This window comes from Oncorhynchus kisutch, linkage group LG3, assembly GCF_002021735.2.
Source record: "Oncorhynchus kisutch isolate 150728-3 linkage group LG3, Okis_V2, whole genome shotgun sequence".
Lineage (NCBI taxonomy): Eukaryota > Metazoa > Chordata > Actinopteri > Salmoniformes > Salmonidae > Oncorhynchus > Oncorhynchus kisutch.
In genome coordinates this window covers 10,380,372-10,403,522 of record NC_034176.2, presented here as the reverse complement: position 1 = coordinate 10,403,522, position 23,151 = coordinate 10,380,372, and the positions used below count along the sequence as shown (strand labels likewise).

At 45.2% G+C, this 23,151-nt stretch overlaps 2 protein-coding genes across 2 annotated transcripts in view; one reads left to right on the top strand and one right to left on the bottom strand.

The window, feature by feature from the left end:
* Window positions 1-383: 383 nt before the first annotated feature.
* Window positions 384-5,193, bottom strand: mex3c (mex-3 RNA binding family member C). Its single transcript, XM_020467344.2, has 2 exons — window positions 4,461-5,193; window positions 384-3,342 (listed from the first exon to the last, which is right to left on the bottom strand). Exons 1-2 carry the CDS (start codon window positions 4,996-4,998, stop codon window positions 2,078-2,080), a joined length of 1,803 nt encoding a protein of 600 aa, XP_020322933.1. The 5' UTR covers window positions 4,999-5,193; the 3' UTR covers window positions 384-2,077.
* Window positions 5,194-5,650: 457 nt separating this feature from the next.
* Window positions 5,651-23,151, top strand: part of stpg2 (sperm-tail PG-rich repeat containing 2) — an 82,646-nt gene continuing 65,145 nt past the window's right edge. Inside the window, exons 1-6 of the mRNA XM_031817178.1 lie at window positions 5,651-6,138; window positions 6,481-6,590; window positions 6,751-6,912; window positions 7,937-8,110; window positions 10,426-10,541; window positions 12,443-12,554. Of these exons, the coding sequence (XP_031673038.1) occupies window positions 6,033-6,138; window positions 6,481-6,590; window positions 6,751-6,912; window positions 7,937-8,110; window positions 10,426-10,541; window positions 12,443-12,554 (780 nt within the window). The 5' untranslated portion in view covers window positions 5,651-6,032. The remainder of the gene's footprint in view (window positions 6,139-6,480; window positions 6,591-6,750; window positions 6,913-7,936; window positions 8,111-10,425; window positions 10,542-12,442; window positions 12,555-23,151) is intronic.

The window sequence follows — 23,151 nt, the reverse complement described above, 5'->3', positions numbered from 1 at the left end:
GCAGATCAACTCCAGGGTCCGGCAGACGCTGTGCTAGGGAAGTACATGCCTCTGTGCAGTACAACACACCCAGTGCCTGTTGCCTAGCTCCTTGTCTAAATCTAGACCACAGGTGTTTTTGCCATAGCACTACAAATAATCCATTTGAATCAGCTGTGTGATGCTAGGGCAAAAAACAAAAAGTGCAACCGGGGGAGGGGGCCCCTGGTCTTGACTCATGCCCCACTAACAGTGAGGTAGAAAACCATATTTCCTGGAACTTCAGAAACAACCCCAGCCTATACAGATCTCTAGAAAGTAATGTAACCATTTACTGATTAGGAATGAACATTCAGCAGCCGTTTGAACAATGTAAAAAATGTTTAAGTCAAAACGAGACAAGGTTTTGAATGAAACCATCTTTATTAAGTAATATCAGAAAAATAAAACTCTTATAATTCTCTTTACAGCAAATATATAAATCAGTGCTTTGGCCACGACTTAGAAGGCCATTTATCATAAAATATAGTTTGCTTTCAACTTGACTCAATTTGTTAAATTTGTCATTAGTCTTCCCTACATATACATAACAGAAGTGTAGTAAAATTAGCAAATTCTTTAACTGTTGGTACAGCATAGATATTTAAGAAGCATGTATTCAATTAATTTGGTAGCGTACAGGTGCAGCTCATGTTTGATCCTTGGCCTTTACAGTTGCAGTGTACAATGTAGTACATTATGAAATCATGCGTATGTGTACTTTCCCTCAACTACAAGACGGCAGCTAATCGTTTTTCAACACTGGTGAAATATACTACAAGCAAATATCACCGACAATCTGCAGTACACCGCAACTCACCCTCCCAGTTCTGCACAGAGGAAAAATCATTATTTGTAAACATTTTAATATATTTATATACAGTATATAATGTAACTTCAAGTGAAATAAAAATAAATGTCTATATTTACCTGTCATTAACAATATTCCATACACAAAATATAAAGATTAGGGTTGAGAGGTTTAGGACCAATGCATTCCCCAGAAGTTAGAATAACACACCTGAGCTGCATTTACAGCCAGCCCAATTATTGGTCAGACCAATCAAATCAAAGCTTTGCCAATAATTGGGCAAAATATCAGAATTCGACTGCCTGTGTAATGCAGCCTACAGTGGACGGGAACAGGGATGAGAGGATGACAGCCGGGGTAATACTAGGTATCATCTGTCAGCAGAAGAGATGGGCTCAGTGCTTGGGCACATGATAAAACTCAAAATGTGAGAAGGCAGATCATATGAAGAGGTGGTACCACAGTCAGGAGGCCGTTATAGTCCAATTTAACACACTAGGGTAGGTGTAGGCTAGTTAAGTTCAATGTGGGTAAAAAAAAAATACTGGATAATATGGCTGGAATGTCAGGAACCCAACCACCTACATAGGAGCATGAGTTGACCACAACGGAAGACCAGGTCACTACCCAGATGCATGGTCAGTCTGACCTCCTGAAGCGGAAGGGTTGAGTGATAGTGTTCAATAATATACATGCTATCTAAAAAAAGGCCACAGGCTTTTTCTATAGAGTTCTATGGTAACACTGCGTACCCACAAAACCGGTTGTATGTTTCAATTACTTAAGTGGAATTAGGCACGAGTTACTGTAAACAGATCATGTTTTCAAGTTGCAATGGAAAGCATGGCAGTACTGAAGTAGCACGTCCTGGTACTTCCTGTCTGTAAGCACAGCTAATAACAGACAGGGAGAAGTATTTTCTCATATAAAAAGAAAAAAAGACTAACAGAAAAATAAAAGGCCTAACTAAGGCCAGGAGAGAAATAAAATGTTATAACCAACTTAAACCTGGATTCAAAGACAGTTGAACACCTAGGATAAGTTCAGTGATCCCCTAAAATGTGATACATTACATTTAAAATAAAAACACAAAAAGGTAGGAAGAGTATTAACATGTCAAAATAAAATAGTATTTCAGGGAATCCCATTGTTACTTAGCAAGTCTGACCAGGAGGACAATACTAGGCACGTGTGTGGACCCACACACCACCCACTCTGCCCCTCTCCCCCAACCAACCCCGTCAGGGCTCAGGGCAGGCTCAGCCGTATGGCCTGGGTGACTGGTGACTGACACACTGGGCAGATGGCCTCGGGGCTCTGGCAGATGCGGTTGGCGCATTCTATGCAGAAGAGGTTGTGTCCGCAGGGCACCAGGGCTGCGATGATCTCACTCTCCAGGCAACGGATGCATTCCTGGCCTCCTCTGCATGAGTCTGGGGGAGAGCTGGAGCTGTCACTGGAGGACGAGAAGGTGGGGCCGTAGACTGGGAACTTTTGAGATTCTGAGACGCTGAGGGAGACCCTTTGAACCCGCTGGGCCATGGGGTGTTCCAAGGCCTCTTGGAAGGCAGGGGAGAGGTGAGGTGTGCCGGATTGGTTGTCCCGGACAGGGGCCTGGCGGCTACCCAACAGCTGGACACCCTGTTCCAAGTGGGTCCACACCACCTGTGGCTGCGGTGCAGGAGCAGCTGTGGTGATGGCCAGAGGGTCAAACCCAGGAGATCCCAGTGCTGCCAGCTCCTCAGACGCCAAGGGGAGCAGAGTCTCCTCAAACCAGAAGCTGGCCCCAACATTGTTGTTATTGTTGACGAAGGGGCTGGTGGGGCTGAAGTCGGCCATGCGGTTCCCCCCCCCGCCATAGTAGGAGTCAGTGGAGCCACTGCCCAGAGAGCTGGAGCTGTCGTTGCGGTAGTTGGCGGTCATGCGCACACCGCAGTTGCCGGTGCGCTGGGCACTGGCAGGTGCGGCTGGGTTTGACTGCAGCCACGCCCCACAGCTTCCCGCCTCGAAGCTGACGTCAGTGCCGTTGTAGTGGAAGTCGTTCTCGTCTCCTGGAATCTCCACACAGTTGCCTGTGCGTATGGCAATGTGGGCCTCGATCTCCTCTCGCGCTCGGTCCACATTCTCAGGCATGCCCGTCACCTCAAACACTGGCTCTTTGTCACGGCTAGGAGTGACAATGTAAGTGTGTGTCTGCTGTTGGATGCGCTTGATGGTCGCCCCCTTGGGCCCAACCACCAGTCCCACCACGCGGTAGGGAACACGCACCTGGATGGTGGTTTGACCAGGTAGGGAAGGTGCAGCAGGTAACCCTGGCCCTGCTGCAGCCATCGAACCTGCCTTGTTCCGGGAGGCTCGGATGAGGGAGAAGTGCTCAGCCGCCGAGAGGATCTCCCTCTTGGCCATGACCACATCCTCCTTCCGCCCTGTCACCACGAACACCGGCTGCTCCCCTCGCACTGGGGTCTTGATGTAGGTGTTGGTCTTTGCTCGCAATGCCTTGATCTTGCAACCTAAGAAAATAATAATAATACACGTTGGAAGGGAGAACCTCAGACAATCTTTATCCTTATAATTATAATCTTTATTTCTTACTATTGTGAAATCTGAGATGACTAACAATTCATAGCTAGATGTCTTGCTGTAGATAGTGTTAAGTCCAATTTATACATTTTGTCATTTCCGGTTTCCTCATGGTTTTAACAACAGTCCACCATTCCCTACACAGACAGAAATAGTAATGGCGTCTTTTTGTAGGCCTACGAGAAAAACGAATGGCGTTTTTCGATAAACGCTGAAACAAAGGTCTGTCGTAAACAGACTTAGGAGATCTTATACGTTTTGTTCTTTGAGATCAGCTAAAGTCACTAAGAATTCATGTAATAAAAAACACATCAAAGGCTTCATAATTCATAAAGGTCTTGTTAACTGACTGCTATTAGCTCAGATCAAAACGTATAAGATTTCCTAAACCGGTGATAACCTCAGACTTTATTTTCGGCGTTTTTTTTCCAAAACACCATTCTTTCCCCATAGGGATGGCTGAACGAACCAGGGACTGCTAACTTATTTCCGGGTTTTAGGACTACAAGATGGCGAGGTCTATAACAGATGCAGACAAACTATTTGCCAAACATGTTATATGGCAGTCCAGTCGATACAAAAAGTTAAGCGGATCAAAATGTACCCCATCTATGAAAAGACAATTTGATAGATTGCTAGCAAAACTAAAATCGCGGTATATTACACCGATTTGCTCGCGATAGCTTGCTAGCTGATGTGGCATGGTAATCAACAAAGGCAAAGCAATCATTTTGGGTGCTAACTGGACAAAGCAAAGCTACCTAGGTTCGATAATTAGCACACCATGAAACTAGCTAAACGTAACTAACTAGGTAGCTAACTACTAGTAACTAGTTACCTTGCAATCCAAATGTGCATCAATCACATGGCTTGAGAAAGATAGCTAGAATCAACATAACGATATTTGCTTTGCCAAATTACATTTTACCATGTCAATTATAACAAACTGCCAACATACATAAAAATCTAACTCTTACCGAAATCAAGCTTAGCATCCAACATACACGTCTGGCTAATTAAAATAAATAATACTAGCTAGTTTACTCACCTTGTCTACCGACAATCTCGGCAACATGTTCTGAACTGGGCACCGAGACACACTCTGTTGTGTTCACACTCTTCCTCCGCATGAGCAGCGATGTCTCAACTTCATAGCCAGGCTCTCCATACACAGGCGGTAAAATCAGCATTCCCGTAGCCTGTTGTAGTGTGCCGTGGTCAAACTCATTGTACAGCAAGAGTGTCTCGGGCGTATCCATTCCAGGTAGCATAACAGAGCCTAGTCCCGAGACTTGGGCCTGCACAAGCAGCGTCTTGTTGAAATCATCCTCTCCCAACACGTCTTCGTTGGCTCTTTCTTCGTCCTCTTCCGTCGGTGTCGGATGGTGGTGCTGTATAGGCTGCAGGTCCAGCACGGCACCAAGCACATTGAAATGAGAGACCGGGCGTGGATGCAAAAGGCTCGCGGGTTGTTCCGTGTGTCTGTAGTGGTCATACAGGCCTATGTCGCCGAATGCATGCACAACTAGTGGCGGGATCTCCGGCTCGGTTTCCTCGGTCTCCAACAAAGATGTGCTACTTGGCATTATGAAATTCTACCAACGACGTTATTTAACTAAATTAATACCACACGTTTCAATAGTTAGTTATTGTGGTCTGTAACTATACATTTATGAAAAAGTTCTTATTAAAAGTAGCGCCCGCGCCAGTTTTACTTTGTTGTGTTTCGTATTTTCTTCATGCACCTCTCTCAGCAGCAGAAACGGTTCCGGGACTTCTCGCGAGTTTATTCAATCTTCTTCTTGTACATTGTAGCATTCCGACCGACTGGACGATATTGTGCTGCCACCTGCAGTTGGGAAGAATGCACCGAATCAAATGGATTTGACATTAATTCCAATTCTAGGCTTTCGTGACCTTTTTTTTGGAAATCAGATCGTTAAAATATTGAATTGGATATGTCTGATTTATTTGTTTCTTCCTCAAAACTATGCCCAGATCATCGATCCTCAGCATTCCCCTACATAGCAACTCATGAAATGCCATTGCATGGAATACGTTGTCATTCAACATTTTTTTTTGTCTTATCTATAAATTATTTCTGCTCTATCAAATCACATGGGCTGGGAGCATCACAGTGACTGAGCGTCATCAAGATGCAACTGCATGACATGTGTTAAACCGCTAGATGGCATCATTGTTCTAAATAAAGGGGTCCCTCCTTTTGATATTGCCTTCCAATGAGGTAACAAACAATTATCCTCGTAATAGCTGATACATTACAGAAGTTCATATTTTGCTTTTTTGCATGTTAGTAGGTTCAACCACGGTGCGATAATGAACAGCCTTTATAGAATCATTGTAAAGTTCCATCTCCATTATCCTTCCATTGTTCAACGGGTGAAACGCGACTCCAAACTGGCGTCGTCAGTATCTAAGCAACGACGCACAATAACATTGTAGCACCGAAAATAAATAAATAAATTTTTGCTCCATTAGGATTTTTTTTAATTTTTTTACTATCTCCAAATTACTGAGGGAAACGACTAAAACGACGTCTACGAGGATTTCATTTGACATTTTACCGAGTTGTTTTGTCTTCGCGTCATTCCTGGTGAAAATGTATGGGCGCGCTCCTAGAGTTACCTACCTCACCGTGGGCAGCACCACGTCCGAAGTTGGGCCAGGATCATACGAGGTCATTCAATACAAAACCAAAAAATCAGGTAGGGTTGTTGATGTTTTCAAAAGGAAGTTTTAACAGCGCTTTAGGAACAAGCTCGCAAATTGTCATAATTTGTCCGTTTTTTAAACGAGTTATTATGACTGTTGCTTATCTGAAATCCATGTAGGGCAGGCCTATGGCTAAAGTGCTGTTTTGTGTTTGAAGTAGCAATATTGACGCAGAAGGTAGCCTTTGTTACATACATGCACAATTTGTGATGAATCCAATATTTAATCATGTTGATCTCAGATTCATAAAGTATGCTGTTCTTGAAAGCAATTGAAAATGTCTATATCCATATCCATAAGGTCTATATCCATTGACATTTGTCACTGTTTTGCAGATGGCTATGCTCCGTTCCTCTCACTCTCCAAGCGGCCCTCTATGTTCCACAGGTCCAGCAATGACAAAGCCTTGCCTGGACCGGGACAATACAACAGCTCACATAGCAAGGTACGTCATGGTTGCATCCATCCATCCAAGTGTGAATTGAATTCACTTGTCTTTCTAGCAGTCTTGTCAAATGGGTCTGAAGAATCAATGTATTGGGTTCAATTTGATTCCCAAGCTTAGATAATCATAAACCAAGGTGACATTGATCTGAACCTTGTAGGATAACATTCTGGGAGGACAAAGTCTAAAGAATCGATCAAAGCGGTTTAATGAGGTGGTGTCAGAAGTCCCGGGCCCTGGAACGTACAACGTCCGGCAGGCAGCAGGAAACACACTGAGGGGAGCTGAGAGTGAGCCTCCGGGGAAGAGACGGACTAAGGTGGTATGTGTCCCTGAGGTGTATTCACTAGAAGCAAACAGGCCCAAATGAGGAGGTACCTACCTGAATTTGTCCAATAAGAAACACTTGTTTTCATTGCAAAATTGTTTTCCACTGCGAAATGTTTTGCTACGGTGTGCCCTAATGAATACACCCATGTACTAGCCTAAGCTATTCCATCTTAGCACACTCTGTGACATACTGCAAAGATGAGTGGGGAACCATCCCAACTTGTCACTGCACATATTTTAAGTCTGTACAACAACATTTTTACTCAAATCAAATGATGCTACTTAAACCAGATGATGAAGAAGATGTAGAAAAAAAAGCCATTGAATAATTTCAGTCCCACGCTATCATCTGTGATCTTTTTTAGTGCTTCCACACCCTCTTAGACATTGTGTGCTTGTGCTACAGACTTCTGGATTCGTCTATTTCTTCAGCATTTGCTGATACCGACCGTTGATTGGGGCAGGTGTTTGTGAGAGCAGTGTTTGTGAGACGGATCCAAAAATGGTTCTTCTTACAAAACCACAATATGAAAAGCTGAGACTCTCTCAAACATGCACATGTAATCTGTTTTTCTCTATGACGCCTACAAGAGACACAAGAGTGGTTAGAATGTAAGAGTAAGGGTTTGTCGCCCAGGACATAGTGTCTATAATATTGTAATAAGCTCATATAGTTGCTGTCACAAATTCCAAACTCCTTACAGTTGTCGCTGAGTAGTTGGATATTCCTTTCCCACTGAGTAAACCATTTCTGTCTTTACAGCAGTCAAATAAAAACATTTTGATCAGGTTTTTGCTTTTGTCAATAAAACTCATGACTGCAACTGTTTATGTTATGTTGTTTTGTGTTCTACTTGTAGCCCTGGTTGTCCTGAAAAGACGAGGGTACAACACTTCAATGTACGGCTACATATGAGGGCAGGGGAGCAGATACATGGAAGTAGTGAATTTCATGTTTCCTATTCAGGAATTGGCTGGGCATGTTAATGTGTTTCTTATGTTGTGTATTCCACTAGTGGCTTCGGGGTGTTCCTACTCGCCTCAAGTTCCTGCCACAGCCAGACATTCCTTCCATCCCGTCACCTGGGCAGGCCTTTGGCTATGAAGACAATGGACAGGGATTTCTTTGCAAGCAAAAGGCACCAGAAAAGGATGATACATTAGGACCTGCTTTCTACAACCCAGTGGTGGTAAGAGAGGAGCACGCACACACTCACACACACGCTCACTCGCTCACACGCATGCTCGCTCGCTCACTCAAGTTATGACAGTGAGAGTGGTGAGAGTAAATTCATTAGTGAGTGTGTGTGTGTGTGTGTGTGTGTGTGTTTGCACTTACTCTGTGTGAGAGAGTTCCATTAGCAGCAGCCGATCTAATGCACCAGTGGGCCTCTTAATTTGCCCGAAAACTATTTCCATAGCTAATGATCGGAGTTCCACAAAGCACCTTGTTCATTTATTCTGGTGTCAACAAAGAGGACCATTAGTAATTATTCTTCAAGTTATATTACAATATTCACTTAAAATAATGCACCGCCCACTGGTCTGGCCTTCAATTAAACAATATTTAATTTGCTAATGACTAACCAAGTCAACAACGTCCTTGAGGTAGGTTATATCAATACTCCAGGCTGGCAGAAAGAGATTAGTCAGGTAGGTTATATCAACCTTCGAGGCTGGCAGAAAGAGATTAGTCAGGTAGGTTATATCAACCTTCAAGGCTGGCAGAAAGAGATTAGTCAGGTAGGTTATATCAACCTTCGAGGCTGGCAGAAAGAGATTAGTCAGGTAGGTTATATCAACCTTCGAGGCTGGCAGAAAGAGATTAGTCAGGTAGGTTATATCAACCTTCAAGGCTGGCAGAAAGAGATTAGTCAGGTAGGTTATCCAGGCTGGCAGAAAGAGATTAGTCAGGTAGGTTATATCAACACTCCAGGCTGATAGAAAGAGATTAGTCAGGTAGGTTATATCAACACTCCAGGCTGATAGAAAGATATTAGTCAGGTAGGTTATATCAACACTCCAGGCTGATAGAAAGAGATTAGTCAGGTAGGTTATATCAACACTCCAGGCTGACAGAAAGAGATTAGTCAGGTAGGTTATATCAACACTCCAGGCTGATTGAAAGAGATTAGTCAGGTAGGTTATATCAACTCTCCAGGCTGACAGAAAGAGATTAGTCAGGTAGGTTATATCAACACTCCAGGCTGATAGAAAGAGATTAGTCAGGTAGGTTATATCAACACTCCAGGATGACAGAAAGAGATTAGTCAGGTAGGTTATATCAACACTCCAGGCTGATAGAAAGAGATTAGTCAGGTAGGTTATATCAACACTCCAGGCTGATAGAACGATATTAGTCAGGTAGGTTATATCAACACTCCAGGCTGACAGAAAGAGATTAGTCAGGTAGGTTATATCAACACTCCAGGCTGACAGAAATAGATTAGTCAGGTAGGTTATATCAACACTCCAGGCTGACAGAAAGAGATTAGTCAGGTAGGTTATCCAGGCTGGCAGAAAGAGATTTGTCAGGTAGGTTATATCAACACTCCAGGCTGATAGAAAGAGATTAGTCAGGTAGGTTATATCAACACTCCAGGCTGACAGAAAGAGATTAGTCAGGTAGATTATATCAACCGTCCAGGCTGATAGAAAGAGATTAGTCAGGTAGGTTATCCAGGCTGGCAGAAAGAGATGAATCAAGTAGGAATTATATCAACACTCCAGGCTGACAGAAAGAGCTCAGTGATTTAGGGTTATCAAGAGTGCATCAATTAATTCCTTTCTTCCTCTCCCTCTCGCTCCTTGTCTTTAAGGGCTTTAAATCTCCTGACTGACATGTGTTTTTAACCACCAAGTGTATCAGGTCATGGAGTTAAGTAGCTGTCTAATGGCATTCTTTCAGAATAGGGAAAACTATGCTGATAAGACTTGTTTGGGCACCACTGATCTATTGGGTGTCTGATGAATAAACATTTTTTTCCCTAACTTCAATATGCATCACAGTGTACAATTAATTTCAAAGCAGACTAAGTTACTTATATCCTGAGTTGCTTTGGTTTGCTTTAGGAGTTCGTATTTTGGTACCATTTTGTTAGACGGTATTTTTTGTTAAAGATAAGTTTGTAGTGTTCGCAAATTGGATGCAGCTTGTGTTGTTGACTGACATATTCAGTTATTGTTTGTGTGTCGCTGATTGAATTCAAACCTGCCATGTCATTCTGAACCCAAGATTACTTAGAAAAGGGCTGCTCATTTCCAGAACTGACTTTATTGTCATTCCTGTGTGTTAATAGCCCCTGTGCCATATCTCAAATGCCAGAGTAAAAGTGAGGGAGGTTGTAAAGGAAAGAGATTACTGGTCGCTGAATCTCAACTGTTCTGAAATACACTGACATTTAGTGGAGATTCATCATCCCATCTTAAAGAAAGCTAAGCAAAAAAACACCATTCTAAAATAGAAACAACCCCCCCTTCTATCGTCACGGTTTTATTTCCACAGGCAGAAACCAGCTTCTCTCTGAAGTACAAAGGCGTCCATTTTGGGAAGATGACAGGGAAGCGAGGCGAGGTGAAGGGAGAAGAGGGCCCTGGACCAGGGCAATATGATCCTGAAGAGTGAGTGCTGTCTGCCTATCCTCACATCCAACACTTCACTGCTACTAAAAACACGCCTAGCCTTCTCCATTCCAGTGACTCAGATCCATAGGACCACGGCAGTCACACATCTACAGTTGAAGCCGGAAGTTTACATACACCTTAGCCAAATACATTTAAACTCATTTTTTTTCACAATTCCTGACATTTAATCTTAGTAAAAATTCCCTGTCTTAGTTCAGTTCGGATCACCACTTTATTTTAAGAATGTGAAATGTCAGAATAATAGTAGAGAGTGATTTATTTCAGCTTTTATTTTTGGGTAGCCTTCCACAAGCTTCCCACAATAAGTTGGGTGAATTTTGTTCCATTCCTTCTGACATAGTTGGTATAACTGAGTCAGGTTTGAATGCCTCCTTGCTCACACATGCTTTTTCAGTTCTACCCACAAATGTTCTATAGGATTGTGGTAAGGGCTTTGTGATGGCCACTCCAATAATTTGACTTTGTCAGACAAGAGGACATTTCTCTAAAAGGTAAGATCTTTGTGCAGTTGCAAACCACAGTCTGGCTTTTTTATGGCGGTTTTGGAGCAGTGGCTTCTTCCTTGCTGAACTGCCTTTCAGGTTATGTCGATACAGGACAAATTTTACTGTGGATATAGATACTTTTGTCCCTGTTTCCTCCAGCATCTTCACAGGGTCCTTTGCTGTTGTTCTGAGATTGATCTGCACTTTTCGCACCAAAGTACGTTAATCTCTAGGAGACAGAACGCGTCACCTTCCTGAGCGGTATGAGGCTGTGTGGTCCAATGGTGTTTATACTTGCGTACTATTGTTTGTACAGATGAACATGGTACCTTCAGGCATTTGGAAATGGCTCCCAAGGATGAAGCAGACTTGTAGAGGTCTACAATTTTTTTTCTGAGGTCTTGGCTGATTTCTTTAGATTTTCCCATGATGTCAAGCAAAGAGGCACTGAGTTTGAAGGTTGGCCTTGAAATACATCCACAGGTACACCTCCAATTGACTCAAATTAAGTCAATTAACCTATCAGAAGCTTCTCAAGCAATTTTCCAAGCTGTTTAAAGGCACAGTCAAATTAGTGTATGTAAACTTCTGACCCACTGGAATTGTGATACAGTGAATTATAAGTGAAATCTGTCTGTAAACAATTGTTGGAAAATTACTTGTGTCATGCACAAAGTAGATGTCCTAAGCGACTTGCCAAAACTATAGTTTGTTAACAAGAAATTTGTGGAGTGGTTGAAAAACAAGTTTTAATGACTCCAACCTAAGTGTATGTAAACTTCTGACTTCAACTGTATAGGCAGTTGGTACAACAGGATCAAATTCTCTGAAATGTGCATTCGTTTTCCTCTATCGAAATCCACTCAGGCCAAATGACAACACAGGATATACGCTCCACTATTCAGTCATTTTTGCCTCCAAAGTAAAATTAAAGTCTTTAACATTGTTTACAATGCACTTCCTGACAGTATTATTGATGGTGAGTGAGAATGAGTCTTACTAAGCACTTTTGGATATTGTGGGCATCCTCCCGACATAGTTATTTGAAAGGCTTCAACAGCTCAATAGTAGGGAGGGCACCTGCGTTCCCTCAGCCATCACATCCCCCACTCTCTTCAATTGAGCTTGGTTTGGACGTGTAAATCAGGCCTCTCCCATCCTCTCCCATCTCCCATTCCCAGATAGATGTGATTAACAGGCCCGTAAGTAAGCATTTCACTGTTAGTCTACAGCTGTTGTTTACGAAGCATGTGACAAATAAAATTGGATTGGATTTTGACAGGGTCATTTGGAGATGATTGACAGGGGAAATAAATCCTCCCTCCTAAAAGCTTAAGCGCTGCTGACAAATACACTTCCCATTTCCTCCACCTATCCCACGTCCGTCCGCAGGTATTCCACGACGGAGTACGAGAACGTCAATGTGAGGAAGGGGCAGAAGAGTCGGGCCGAGCTGGTCGTCCCACGCTACCACGAGATTGTCACGTTGCAGGAGGAGAAGAAGGTAACTCCTTAAGGGATGTGTCCATACCAGTGATGCCACATCGCCATACTGTAACAACCCTAATCATCGTCAGCACAGTGACACCTCTAGTCTCCCTCGTCCCTCTTTCATAGTGCTACTTGATACTTGAGCATGAGACTTGGAGTATGGTCCACACCTAGACTAGACTGGAGGAGCAACGCTAAGCATGTTTGAATGCACTGCGTTGAGAATGAGAGGGAGTGACCGGAATGGGGGGAAAACACTACTGGTGACATCTGCTTCCTACCCATTCTCAAAGGGCCTTTTGGGGCTGAGGGGGGAGTGTGCTGTCTGTTCAGCGGACAGCTTTCAGGTTAAGGGAGCCTGAGGGAGGGAGAGCGGAAGGGAGGGAGAGAGGAAGGGAGAGAGAGGAAAGGAGGGAGGGAGGGAGAGAGATAGGGAGGGAGGGAGGGAGGGAGGGAGGGAGGGAGGGAGGGAGGGAGGGAGGGAGGGAGGGAGGGAGGGAGGGAGGGAGGGAGGGAGGGAGGGAGAGAGAGAGGGAGGGAGGGAGGGAGAGAGGAAGGGAGAGAGAGAGGAAGGGAGAGAGATAGGAAGGGAGAGAGGGAGGAAAGGAGGGAGGGAGAGAGATAGGGAGGGAGGGAGAGAGGAAGGGAGAGAGAGAGGAAGGGAGAGAGAGAGGAAGGGAGGGAGAGAGGAAGGGAGAGAGAGGAGAGAGGAAGGGAGAGAGGGAGGAAAGGAGGGAGGGAGAGAGATAGGGAGGGAGGGAGGGAGGGAGGAAGGGAAGGAGGGAGGGAGGGAGAGAGGAAGGGAGGGAGGGAGAGAGGAAGGGAGGGAGGGAGAGAGAGAGGAAGGGAGAGAGAGGAAAGGAGGGAGGGAGAGAGATAGGGAGGGAGGGAGGGAGGGAGAGAGGAAGGAAGGGAGAGAGGAAGGGAGGGAGGGAGAGAGGAAGGGAGGGAGGGAGAAAGGGAGGGAGGGAGGGAGAGAGGAAGGGAGGGAGGGAGGGAGAGAGAGAGGAAGGGAGAGAGAGAGGAAGGGAGAGAGAGGAAAGGAGGGAGGGGAGGGAGGGAGAGAGATAGGGAGAGAGGAAGGGAGGGAGGGAGGGAGAGAGAGGAAGGGAGGGAGAGAGGAAGGGAGGGAGGGAGAGGGAGGGAGGGAGAAAGAGAGAGGATAGGAGGGAGAGAGGATAGGAGGGAGGGAGGATAGGAGGGAGAAAGAGAGGAATGGGAGGGAGGGAGGGAGAGAGGATAGGAGGGAGGGAGGGAGGGAGGAAAGGAGGGAGGGAGGGAGGGAGGATAGGAGGGAGAGAGGTAAGGAGGGAGGGAGGGAGGAAAGGATGGGGGCATGGAGTAAGCACTCCCAACCCTCTCCTAGTGAGACAGTAAGTCAGCACTGTGCCAATCTAGAAGCTCTGGAAGGGGCCTTAGAGTGTGTTCCATCCCTGCTGGAAAGGAAACTTCTCTCCTAGTCCCATAAAACAGAGGAGCAGGTCTCCAACAATCCTCAGGGACTGGAGTGTTATTCTTCTCTTCAAGATCATAGAAAGATATCTTTTTCAATCTCAGATGAAACATTATTTTCATTAGTCACAACAGCTATGTGTTTGCATGTTTTTTTTCTGGAATGTCTCCAGCCTTGCTCTGGCTTTCCTCTCCTTTCCTTTGCTTTCCTCTCCTTTCCTCTCATCTCCTTTCCTTTGCTTTCCTCTCCCCTCCTTTCCTTTCCTTTCCTCTCATCTCCTTTCTTTGCTTTCCTCTCCTCTCCTTTCCTTTGCTTCCTCTCCTCTCCTTTCCTTTGCTTTCCTCTCCCCTCCTTTCCTTTGCTTTCCTCTCATCTCCTTCCTTTCCTTTCCTCTCCTCTCCTTCCTTTGCTTTTCCTCTCCCCTCCTTTCCTTTGCTTTCCTCTCATCTCCTTCTTCCTTTCCTCTCCTCTCCTTTCCTTAGCTTTCTATCCTCTCCTTTCCTTTCCTTTCCTCTCATCTCCTTTCCTTTGCTTTCCTCTCCTCTCCTTTCCTTTGCTTTCCTCTCATCTCCTTTCCTTTGCTTTCCTCTCCTCTCCTTTCATTTGCTTCCTCTCATCTCCTTTCCTTTGCTTTCCTCTCTCTCCTTTCCTTTGCTTTCCTCTCATCTCCTTTCCTTTACTTCCTCTCCCTCCTTTCCTTTGCTTTTCTCTCCTCTCCTTTCCTTTCCTTTCCTCTCCTCTCCTTTCCTTTGCTTTTCTCTCCTCTCCTTTCCTTTTGCTTTCCTCTCCTCTCCTTTACTTTCCTCCTCTCCTTTCCTTTCCTCTCCTCTCCTCTCCTCTCCTTTCCTTTCCTTTCCTTTCCTTTCCACTCCTCTCCTTTGCTTTCCCTTTCCACTCCTCTCCTTTCCTTTCCTTTCCTTTCCTTTCCTTTCCTTTCCTCTCCTCTCCTCTCCTTTCCTCTCCTCTCCTCTCCTCTCCTCTCCTTTCCTTTCCTTTCCCTATCTGTGTATTCCTCCCCTCCTCTCCCCTTTTCTCCCCTTTTCCTCTCCTCTCCTTTCCTTTCCTTTAATTCCCTATCTGTGTGTATTCCTCCCCCCCTCTCCCCCTTTCTCCCCTTTTCTCTCCTCTCCTCCCCTCTCCTTTCCTTTGCTTTCCTCTCCTCTCCTTTCCTTTGCTTTCCTCTCATCTCCTCTCCTTTGCTTTCCTCTCCTCTCCTTTCCTTTCCTTTCCTCTCCTTTCCTTTCCTTTCCTTTCCTTTCCTTTCCTTTCCTTTCCTTTCCTTTCCTTTCCTTTCCTTTCCTCTCCTCTCCTTTCCTTTCCTTTAATTTCCCTATCTGTGTTTTCCTCCCCCCTCTCCCCTTTCTCCCCTTTTCTCTCCTCCCCTCTCCTTTCCCTTGCTTTCCCTATCTGTGTGTATTCCTCCCCCCTCTCCCCCTTTCTCCCCTTTTCTCTCCTCCCCCTCTCCCCTCCTCTCCTCTCATGTTCTCTCCTCTCCTCTCATTTCCTCTTTTTTCCTTTCCCCATGTCTTTCCAGTGAAATGCTTATTGCATGCGTGACACTGTCGTGTTCTACTTTCAACTTCCTGTCCCAGTTATATCATGTACCACTAGAGGGCATTCAAGCTTCACATTTGGACGGAGCTTGTGCACTACCTGCTAATACAATGTGTTCCAGGGTGAAGTTTCTCCAAGGTTACAGGTCTAGGAACAGCCTCCCTCCCTGAATCTTAACATTAAGCATTAGTGGGGTAAATACAAAACTGACCCAAGATCATCATCTAGGGGCAACTTCAATCTACTCCTTGACCTGCAAATGAACTTGAATGCACAAATGTGGTATATATATTGGTAGCTTGATAATGATTATTGATGGTGTTCTAATAGGCTGGATGGAATTACTGTACACGTGATATATTATTTTAAGGTGGTATAGATGTTGGTAGCTTGGTAATGATGCTTGATGGTGTTCTAATAGTCTGGAGGAATTACATGTGACACACTTATTAAAGGTGGTATAGATGTTGGTAGCTTCATAATGATGCTTGATGGTGTTCTAATAGTCTGGAGGAATTACATGTGACACACTTATTATAGGTGGTATAGATGTTGGTAGCTTGGTAATGATGCTTGATGGTGTTCTAATAGGCTGGAGGAATTACATGTGACACACTTATTAAAGGTGGTATAGATGTTGGTAGCTTGATAATGATGCTTGATGGTGTTCTAATAGGCTGGAGGAATTACATGTGACACACTTATTAAAGGTGGTATAGATGTTGGTAGCTTGATAATGATGCTTGATGGTGTTCTAATAGTCTGGAGGAATTACATGTGACACACTTATTAAAGGTGGTATAGATGTTGGTAGCTTGATAATGATGCTTGATGGTGTTCTAATAGTCTGGAGGAATTAAATGTGACACTTATTAAAGGTGGTATAGATGTTGGTAGCTTGATAATGATGCTTGATGGTGTTCTAATAGGCTGGAGGAATTACATGTGACACTTATTAAAGGTGGTATAGATATTGGTAGCTTCATAATGATGCTTGATGGTGTTCTAATAGTCTGGAGGAATTAAATGTGATACACTTATTAAAGGGGTGTTTGACTTTTATACCTCCCTTTATTTCCAGGAGGAAGGCTACAGAAATGATACCTTCAACTATTTATTACATCTTTACACGTTTATTACAACTTAACACATATGTATAGTATGTATATTATATTGCAGTTAAAGAACACAGAAACGACAATAGAATTAGTACATCAGAACAAACAGTCCAAGCTGCCTCCGTCTCTTTCTGGACTGTGTACCTCAGACCAATGTGTTTTGCGGTGAGGGGAGGTGCGGTATGGTCAGACTGGGGCGTGTGTGTGGCTGCCCCACGATGTGTGTCCCCTGCTGTGGATCCCTCAGTGGTGTCTGGGCTTCCATCCATCATCATTAGAGAGGGGCTGGCACGCCCCCTCCCCCCCCCCCCCCCCCCCCCCCCCCCCCCCCTGGCAGATGGGTTATTATTAGTACGGACACACACCATGGACACCCAAGGAATTACTCAATTCAGTTGAAGTCACTGAATTCAGAATTCAGATTTTAAATAAGTAGCTTCTCCTTTTCAGTTTATCATGTCTTATTATTGAATTGGAATTTCAGTTTACTTTCTGAATTTACGGACTTTGATTTGAATTGGACCCCAACCCTGCACTGTATACTGTCATCTCCATTTCAATTCAGTCAATTCATCAATGGGAACATTCACCAATGCTTTTCAAGGAGAAGGGGAAAAAATGGCATTCAAATTGAACAGACCCCAGCCCTGGATACCTACAGTGGTCTACAAAGACCTCTCCGTAGGTCTACCAAGACCTCTCCGTAGGTCTACCAAGACCTCTCCGTAGGTCTACCAAGACCTCTCCAAAGGTCTACCAAGACCTCTCCGTAGGTCTACCAAGACCTCTCCGTAGGTCTACCAAGACCTCTCCGTAGGTCTACCAAGACCTCTCCGTAGGTCTACCAAGACCTCTCCGTAGGTCTACCAAGACCTCTCCGTAGGTCTACCAAGACCTCTCCGTAGGTCTACCAAGACCTCTCCGTAGGTCTACTTATGCCCATGGTTTATTTATTTATTTTACCAGGCAAGTCAGTTAAGAACAAATTCTTATTTTCAATGACGGCAGTGGGTTAACCTCCTGTTCAGAACGACAGATTTGTACCCTGTCAGCTCGGGGATTTGAACTTGCAACCTTCCGGTTCCTGGCCCAACGCTCTAACCACTAGGCTACCCTGCCGCCCCAAATGGCAACCAGTTCCTTTTATAGTCTCACTAATGACCAGAGCCCACAGGACTCATACACAGGAGACTGTAGGATTGGATGTGCTGGCTGGAGGTATTCTGTTGTGGAACGTAGGCAGTGACAGTCTTTAGTTGACCTCTAAAGAGTTGGCAGCAGACTTCTAGAAACAGAAGCTGCACGCACAGCGACCACATTCATTCTTCCAGACGTCATTATTCCTCACCGCTTCCAATGTGTTTGCCCACCAAAGAGGTGTGTGTGTGTGTGTGTGTTTATATATGTGTGTGTGTGTGTGTGTGTATATGTGTGTGTGTGTGCTTGCTTAGTGTACAAGTGTACAATTTTCCTCTGAGTGTATGTTTGCTTACTTTGTGTGCAGCTTGGTTTCTCAGTGTGTGTGTTGATATGTCTGTGTGTGTCCATGTATCTAACATCAGTCTTGTGACTCTAATGGTCTCTACATCATGTAGCAGTATAGAGGACACGTGGGACTCCAATGGTCTCTACATCATGTAGCAGTGTGGAGGACATGTGGGACTCTAATGGTCTCTACATCATGTAGCAGTGTGGAGGACATGTGGGACTCTAATGGTCTCTACATCATGTAGCATTGTGGAGGACATGTGGGACTCTAATGGTCTCTACATCATGTAGCAGTGTAGAGGACATGTGGGACTCTAATGGTCTCTACATCATGTAGCAGTGTGGAGGACATGTGGGACTCTAATGGTCTCTACATCATGTAGCAGTGTAGAGGACATGTGGGACTCTAATGGTCTCTACATCATGTAGCAGTGTAGAGGACATGTGGGACTCTAATGGTCTCTACATCATGTAGCAGTGTAGAGGACATGTGGGACTCTAATTGTCTCTACATCATGTAGCAGTGTAGAGGACATGTGGGACTCTAATTGTCTTTACATCATGTAGCAGTGTAGAGGACATGTGGGACTCTAATGGTCTCTACATCATGTAGCAGTGTAGAGGACATGTGGGACTCTAATGGTCTCTACATCATGTAGCAGTGTGGAGGACATGTGGGACTCTAATGGTCTCTACATCATGTAGCAGTGTGGAGGACATGTGGGACTCTAATGGTCTCTACATCATGTAGCAGTGTAGAGGACATGTGGGACTCTAATGGTCTCTACATCATGTAGCAGTGTGGAGGACATGTGGGACTCTAATGGTCTCTACATCATGTAGCAGTGTGGAGGACATGTGGGACTCTAATGGTCTCTACATCATGCAGCAGTGTGGAGGACATGTGGGACTCTAATGGTCTCTACATCATGTAGCAGTGTGGAGGACATGTGGGACTCTAATGGTCTCTACATCATGTAGCAGTGTGGAGGACATGTGGGACTCTAATGGTCTCTACATCATGTAGCATTGTGGAGGACATGTGGGACTCTAATGGTCTCTACATCATGTAGCAGTGTAGAGGACATGTGGGACTCTAATGGTCTCTACATCATGTAGCAGTGTGGAGGACATGTGGGACTCTAATGGTCTCTACATCATGTAGCAGTGTAGAGGACATGTGGGACTCTAATGGTCTCTACATCATGTAGCAGTGTGGAGGACATGTGGGACTCTAATGGTCTCTACATCATGTAGCAGTGTGGAGGACATGTGGGACTCTAATGGTCTCTACATCATGCAGCAGTGTGGAGGACATGTGGGACTCTAATGGTCTCTACATCATGTAGCAGTGTAGAGGACATGTGGGACTCTAATGGTCTCTACATCATGTAGCAGTGTAGAGGACATGTGGGACTCTAATTGTCTCTACATCATGTAGCAGTGTAGAGGACATGTGGGACTCTAATTGTCTTTACATCATGTAGCAGTGTAGAGGACATGTGGGACTCTAATGGTCTCTACATCATGTAGCAGTGTAGAGGACATGTGGGACTCTAATGGTCTCTACATCATGTAGCAGTGTGGAGGACATGTGGGACTCTAATGGTCTCTACATCATGTAGCAGTGTGGAGGACATGTGGGACTCTAATGGTCTCTACATCATGTAGCAGTGTAGAGGACATGTGGGACTCTAATGGTCTCTACATCATGTAGCAGTGTGGAGGACATGTGGGACTCTAATGCTCTCTACATCATGTAGCAGTGTAGAGGACATGTGGGACTCTAATGGTCTCTACATCATGTAGCAGTGTGGAGGACATGTGGGACTCTAATGGTCTCCACATCATGTAGCAGTGTAGAGGACATGTGGGACTCTAATGGTCTCTACATCATGTAGCGGTGTGGAGGACATGTGGGACTCTAATGGTCTCTACATCATGCAGCAGTGTGGAGGACATGTGGGACTGTAATGGTCTCTACATCATGTAGCAGTGTAGAGGACATGTGGGACTCTAATGGTCTCTACATCATGTAGCAGTGTGGAGGACATGTGGGACTCTAATGGTCTCTACATCATGTAGCAGTGTAGAGGACATGTGGGACTCTAATGGTCTCTACATCATGTAGCAGTGTGGAGGACATGTGGGACTCTAATGGTCTCTACATCATGTAGCAGTGTGGAGGACATGTGGGACTCTAATGGTCTCTACATCATGCAGCAGTGTAGAGGACATGTGGGACTCTAATGGTCTCTACATCATGTAGCAGTGTAGAGGACATGTGGGACTCTAATGGTCTCTACATCATGCAGCAGTGTGGAGGACATGTGGGACTCTAATGGTCTCTACATCATGTAGCAGTGTGGAGGACATGTGGGACTCTAATTGTCTCTACATCATGTAGCAGTGTGGAGGACATGCGGGACTCTAATGGTCTCTACATCATGTAGCAGTGTAGAGGACATGTGGGACTCTAATGGTCTCTACATCATGTAGCAGTGTGGAGGACATGTGGGACTCTAATGGTCTCTACATCATGTAGCAGTGTGGAGGACATGTGGGACTCTAATGGTCTCTACATCATGTAGCAGTTTGGAGGACATGTGGGACTCTAATGGTCTCTACATCATGTAGCAGTGTGGAGGACATGTGGGACTCTAATGGTCTCTACATCATGTAGCAGTGTAGAGGACATGTGGGACTCTAATGGTCTCTACATCATGTAGCGGTGTGGAGGACATGTGGGACTCTAATGGTCTCTACATCATGCAGCAGTGTGGAGGACATGTGGGACTCTAATGGTCTCTACATCATGTAGCAGTGTGGAGGACATGTGGGACTCTAATTGTCTCTACATCATGTAGCAGTGTGGAGGACATGTGGGACTCTAATGGTCTCTACATCATGTAGCAGTGTAGAGGACATGTGGGACTCTAATGGTCTCTACATCATGCAGCAGTGTGGAGGACATGTGGGACTCTAATGGTCTCTACATCATGTAGCAGTGTGGAGGACATGTGGGACTCTAATTGTCTCTACATCATGTAGCAGTGTAGAGGACATGTGGGACTCTAATGGTCTCTACATCATGCAGCAGTGTGGAGGACATGTGGGACTCTAATGGTCTCTACATCATGTAGCAGTGTGGAGGACATGTGGGACTCTAATTGTCTCTACATCATGTAGCAGTGTGGAGGACATGCGGGACTCTAATGGTCTCTACATCATGTAGCAGTGTAGAGGACATGTGGGACTCTAATGGTCTCTACATCATGTAGCTTTGTGGAGGACATGTGGGACTCTAATGGTCTCTACATCATGTAGCAGTTTGGAGGACATGTGGGACTCTAATGGTCTCTACATCATGTAGCAGTGTGGAGGACATGTGGGACTCTAATGGTCTCTACATCATGTAGCAGTGTAGAGGACATGTGGGACTCTAATGGTCTCTACATCATGTAGCGGTGTGGAGGACATGTGGGACTCTAATGGTCTCTACATCATGCAGCAGTGTGGAGGACATGTGGGACTCTAATGGTCTCTACATCATGTAGCAGTGTGGAGGACATGTGGGACTCTAATTGTCTCTACATCATGTAGCAGTGTGGAGGACATGTGGGACTCTAATGGTCTCTACATCATGTAGCAGTGTAGAGGACATGTGGGACTCTAATGGTCTCTACATCATGCAGCAGTGTGGAGGACATGTGGGACTCTAATGGTCTCTACATCATGTAGCAGTGTGGAGGACATGTGGGACTCTAATTGTCTCTACATCATGTAGCAGTGTGGAGGACATGTGGGACTCTATTGGTCTCTACATCATGTAGCAGTGTAGAGGACATGTGGGACTCTAATGGTCTCTACATCATGTAGCAGTGTGGAGGACATGTGGGACTCTAATGGTCTCTACATAATGTAGCAGTTTGGAGGACATGTGGGACTCTAATGGTCTCTACATCATGTAGCAGTGTGGAGGACATGTGGGACTCTAATGGTCTCTACATCATGTAGCAGTTTGGAGGACATGTGGGACTCTAATGGTCTCTACATCATGTAGCAGTGTGGAGGACATGTGGGACTCTAATGGTCTCTACATCATGTAGCAGTGTAGAGGACATGTGGGACTCTAATGGTCTCTACATCATGCAGCAGTTTGGAGGACATGTGGGACATGGCTCCTGGGGAGGGTGAAAGGGCCACTATGGGGAGGACTTCATTCTAATGGCCCACTCCACTCCCCTCACTGTAACCCAGGCTTGCATCCCAAATGGCATCTTATTCTCTAGATAGTGCACCAGGCCCTGGTCAATAGTAGTAAAAAGGGAATACCCTACCATTTGGGATGCAGCGCTACTAATGTCTAATCAGAGGTAGGTTATTCTTCTTCTGACATCCCTCACTCAGTCTCCATCTCCGCCCGCTCGGAATGTTCATCGTCATAATTGACTCTAATGCTCACCCAGTACTATTACTTTTCTCACCTCTGCAGTCCTCACCTCTGTAGTCCTCACCTCTGCAGTCCTCACCTCTGCAGTCCTCACCTCTGCAGTCCTCACCTCTGTAGTCCTCACCTCTGCAGTCCTCACCTCTGCAGTCCCCACCTCTGCAGTCCTCACCTCTGTAGTCCTCACCTCTGCAGTCCTCACCTCTGCAGTCCTCACCTCTGCAGTCCTCACCTCTGCAGTCCTCACCTCTGTAGTCCTCACCTCTGCAGTCCCCACCCCTGTAGTCCTCACCTCTGTAGTCCCCACCCCTGTAGTCCTCACCTCTGCAGTCCTCACCTCTGCAGTCCTCAGCTGGAAGGGCTCAGATGGCATCCAAAATCACCAAGCTACTCTATCTTCCTCTCTCCCTCTTGGGATAAACCAATAACTCAATTCAATTCAAGGGGCTTTATTGGCATGGGAAACATGTGTTAACATTGCCAAAGCAAGTGGAGTAGATAATATACAAAAGTGAAATAAACAATAAAAAATGAACAGTAAACATTA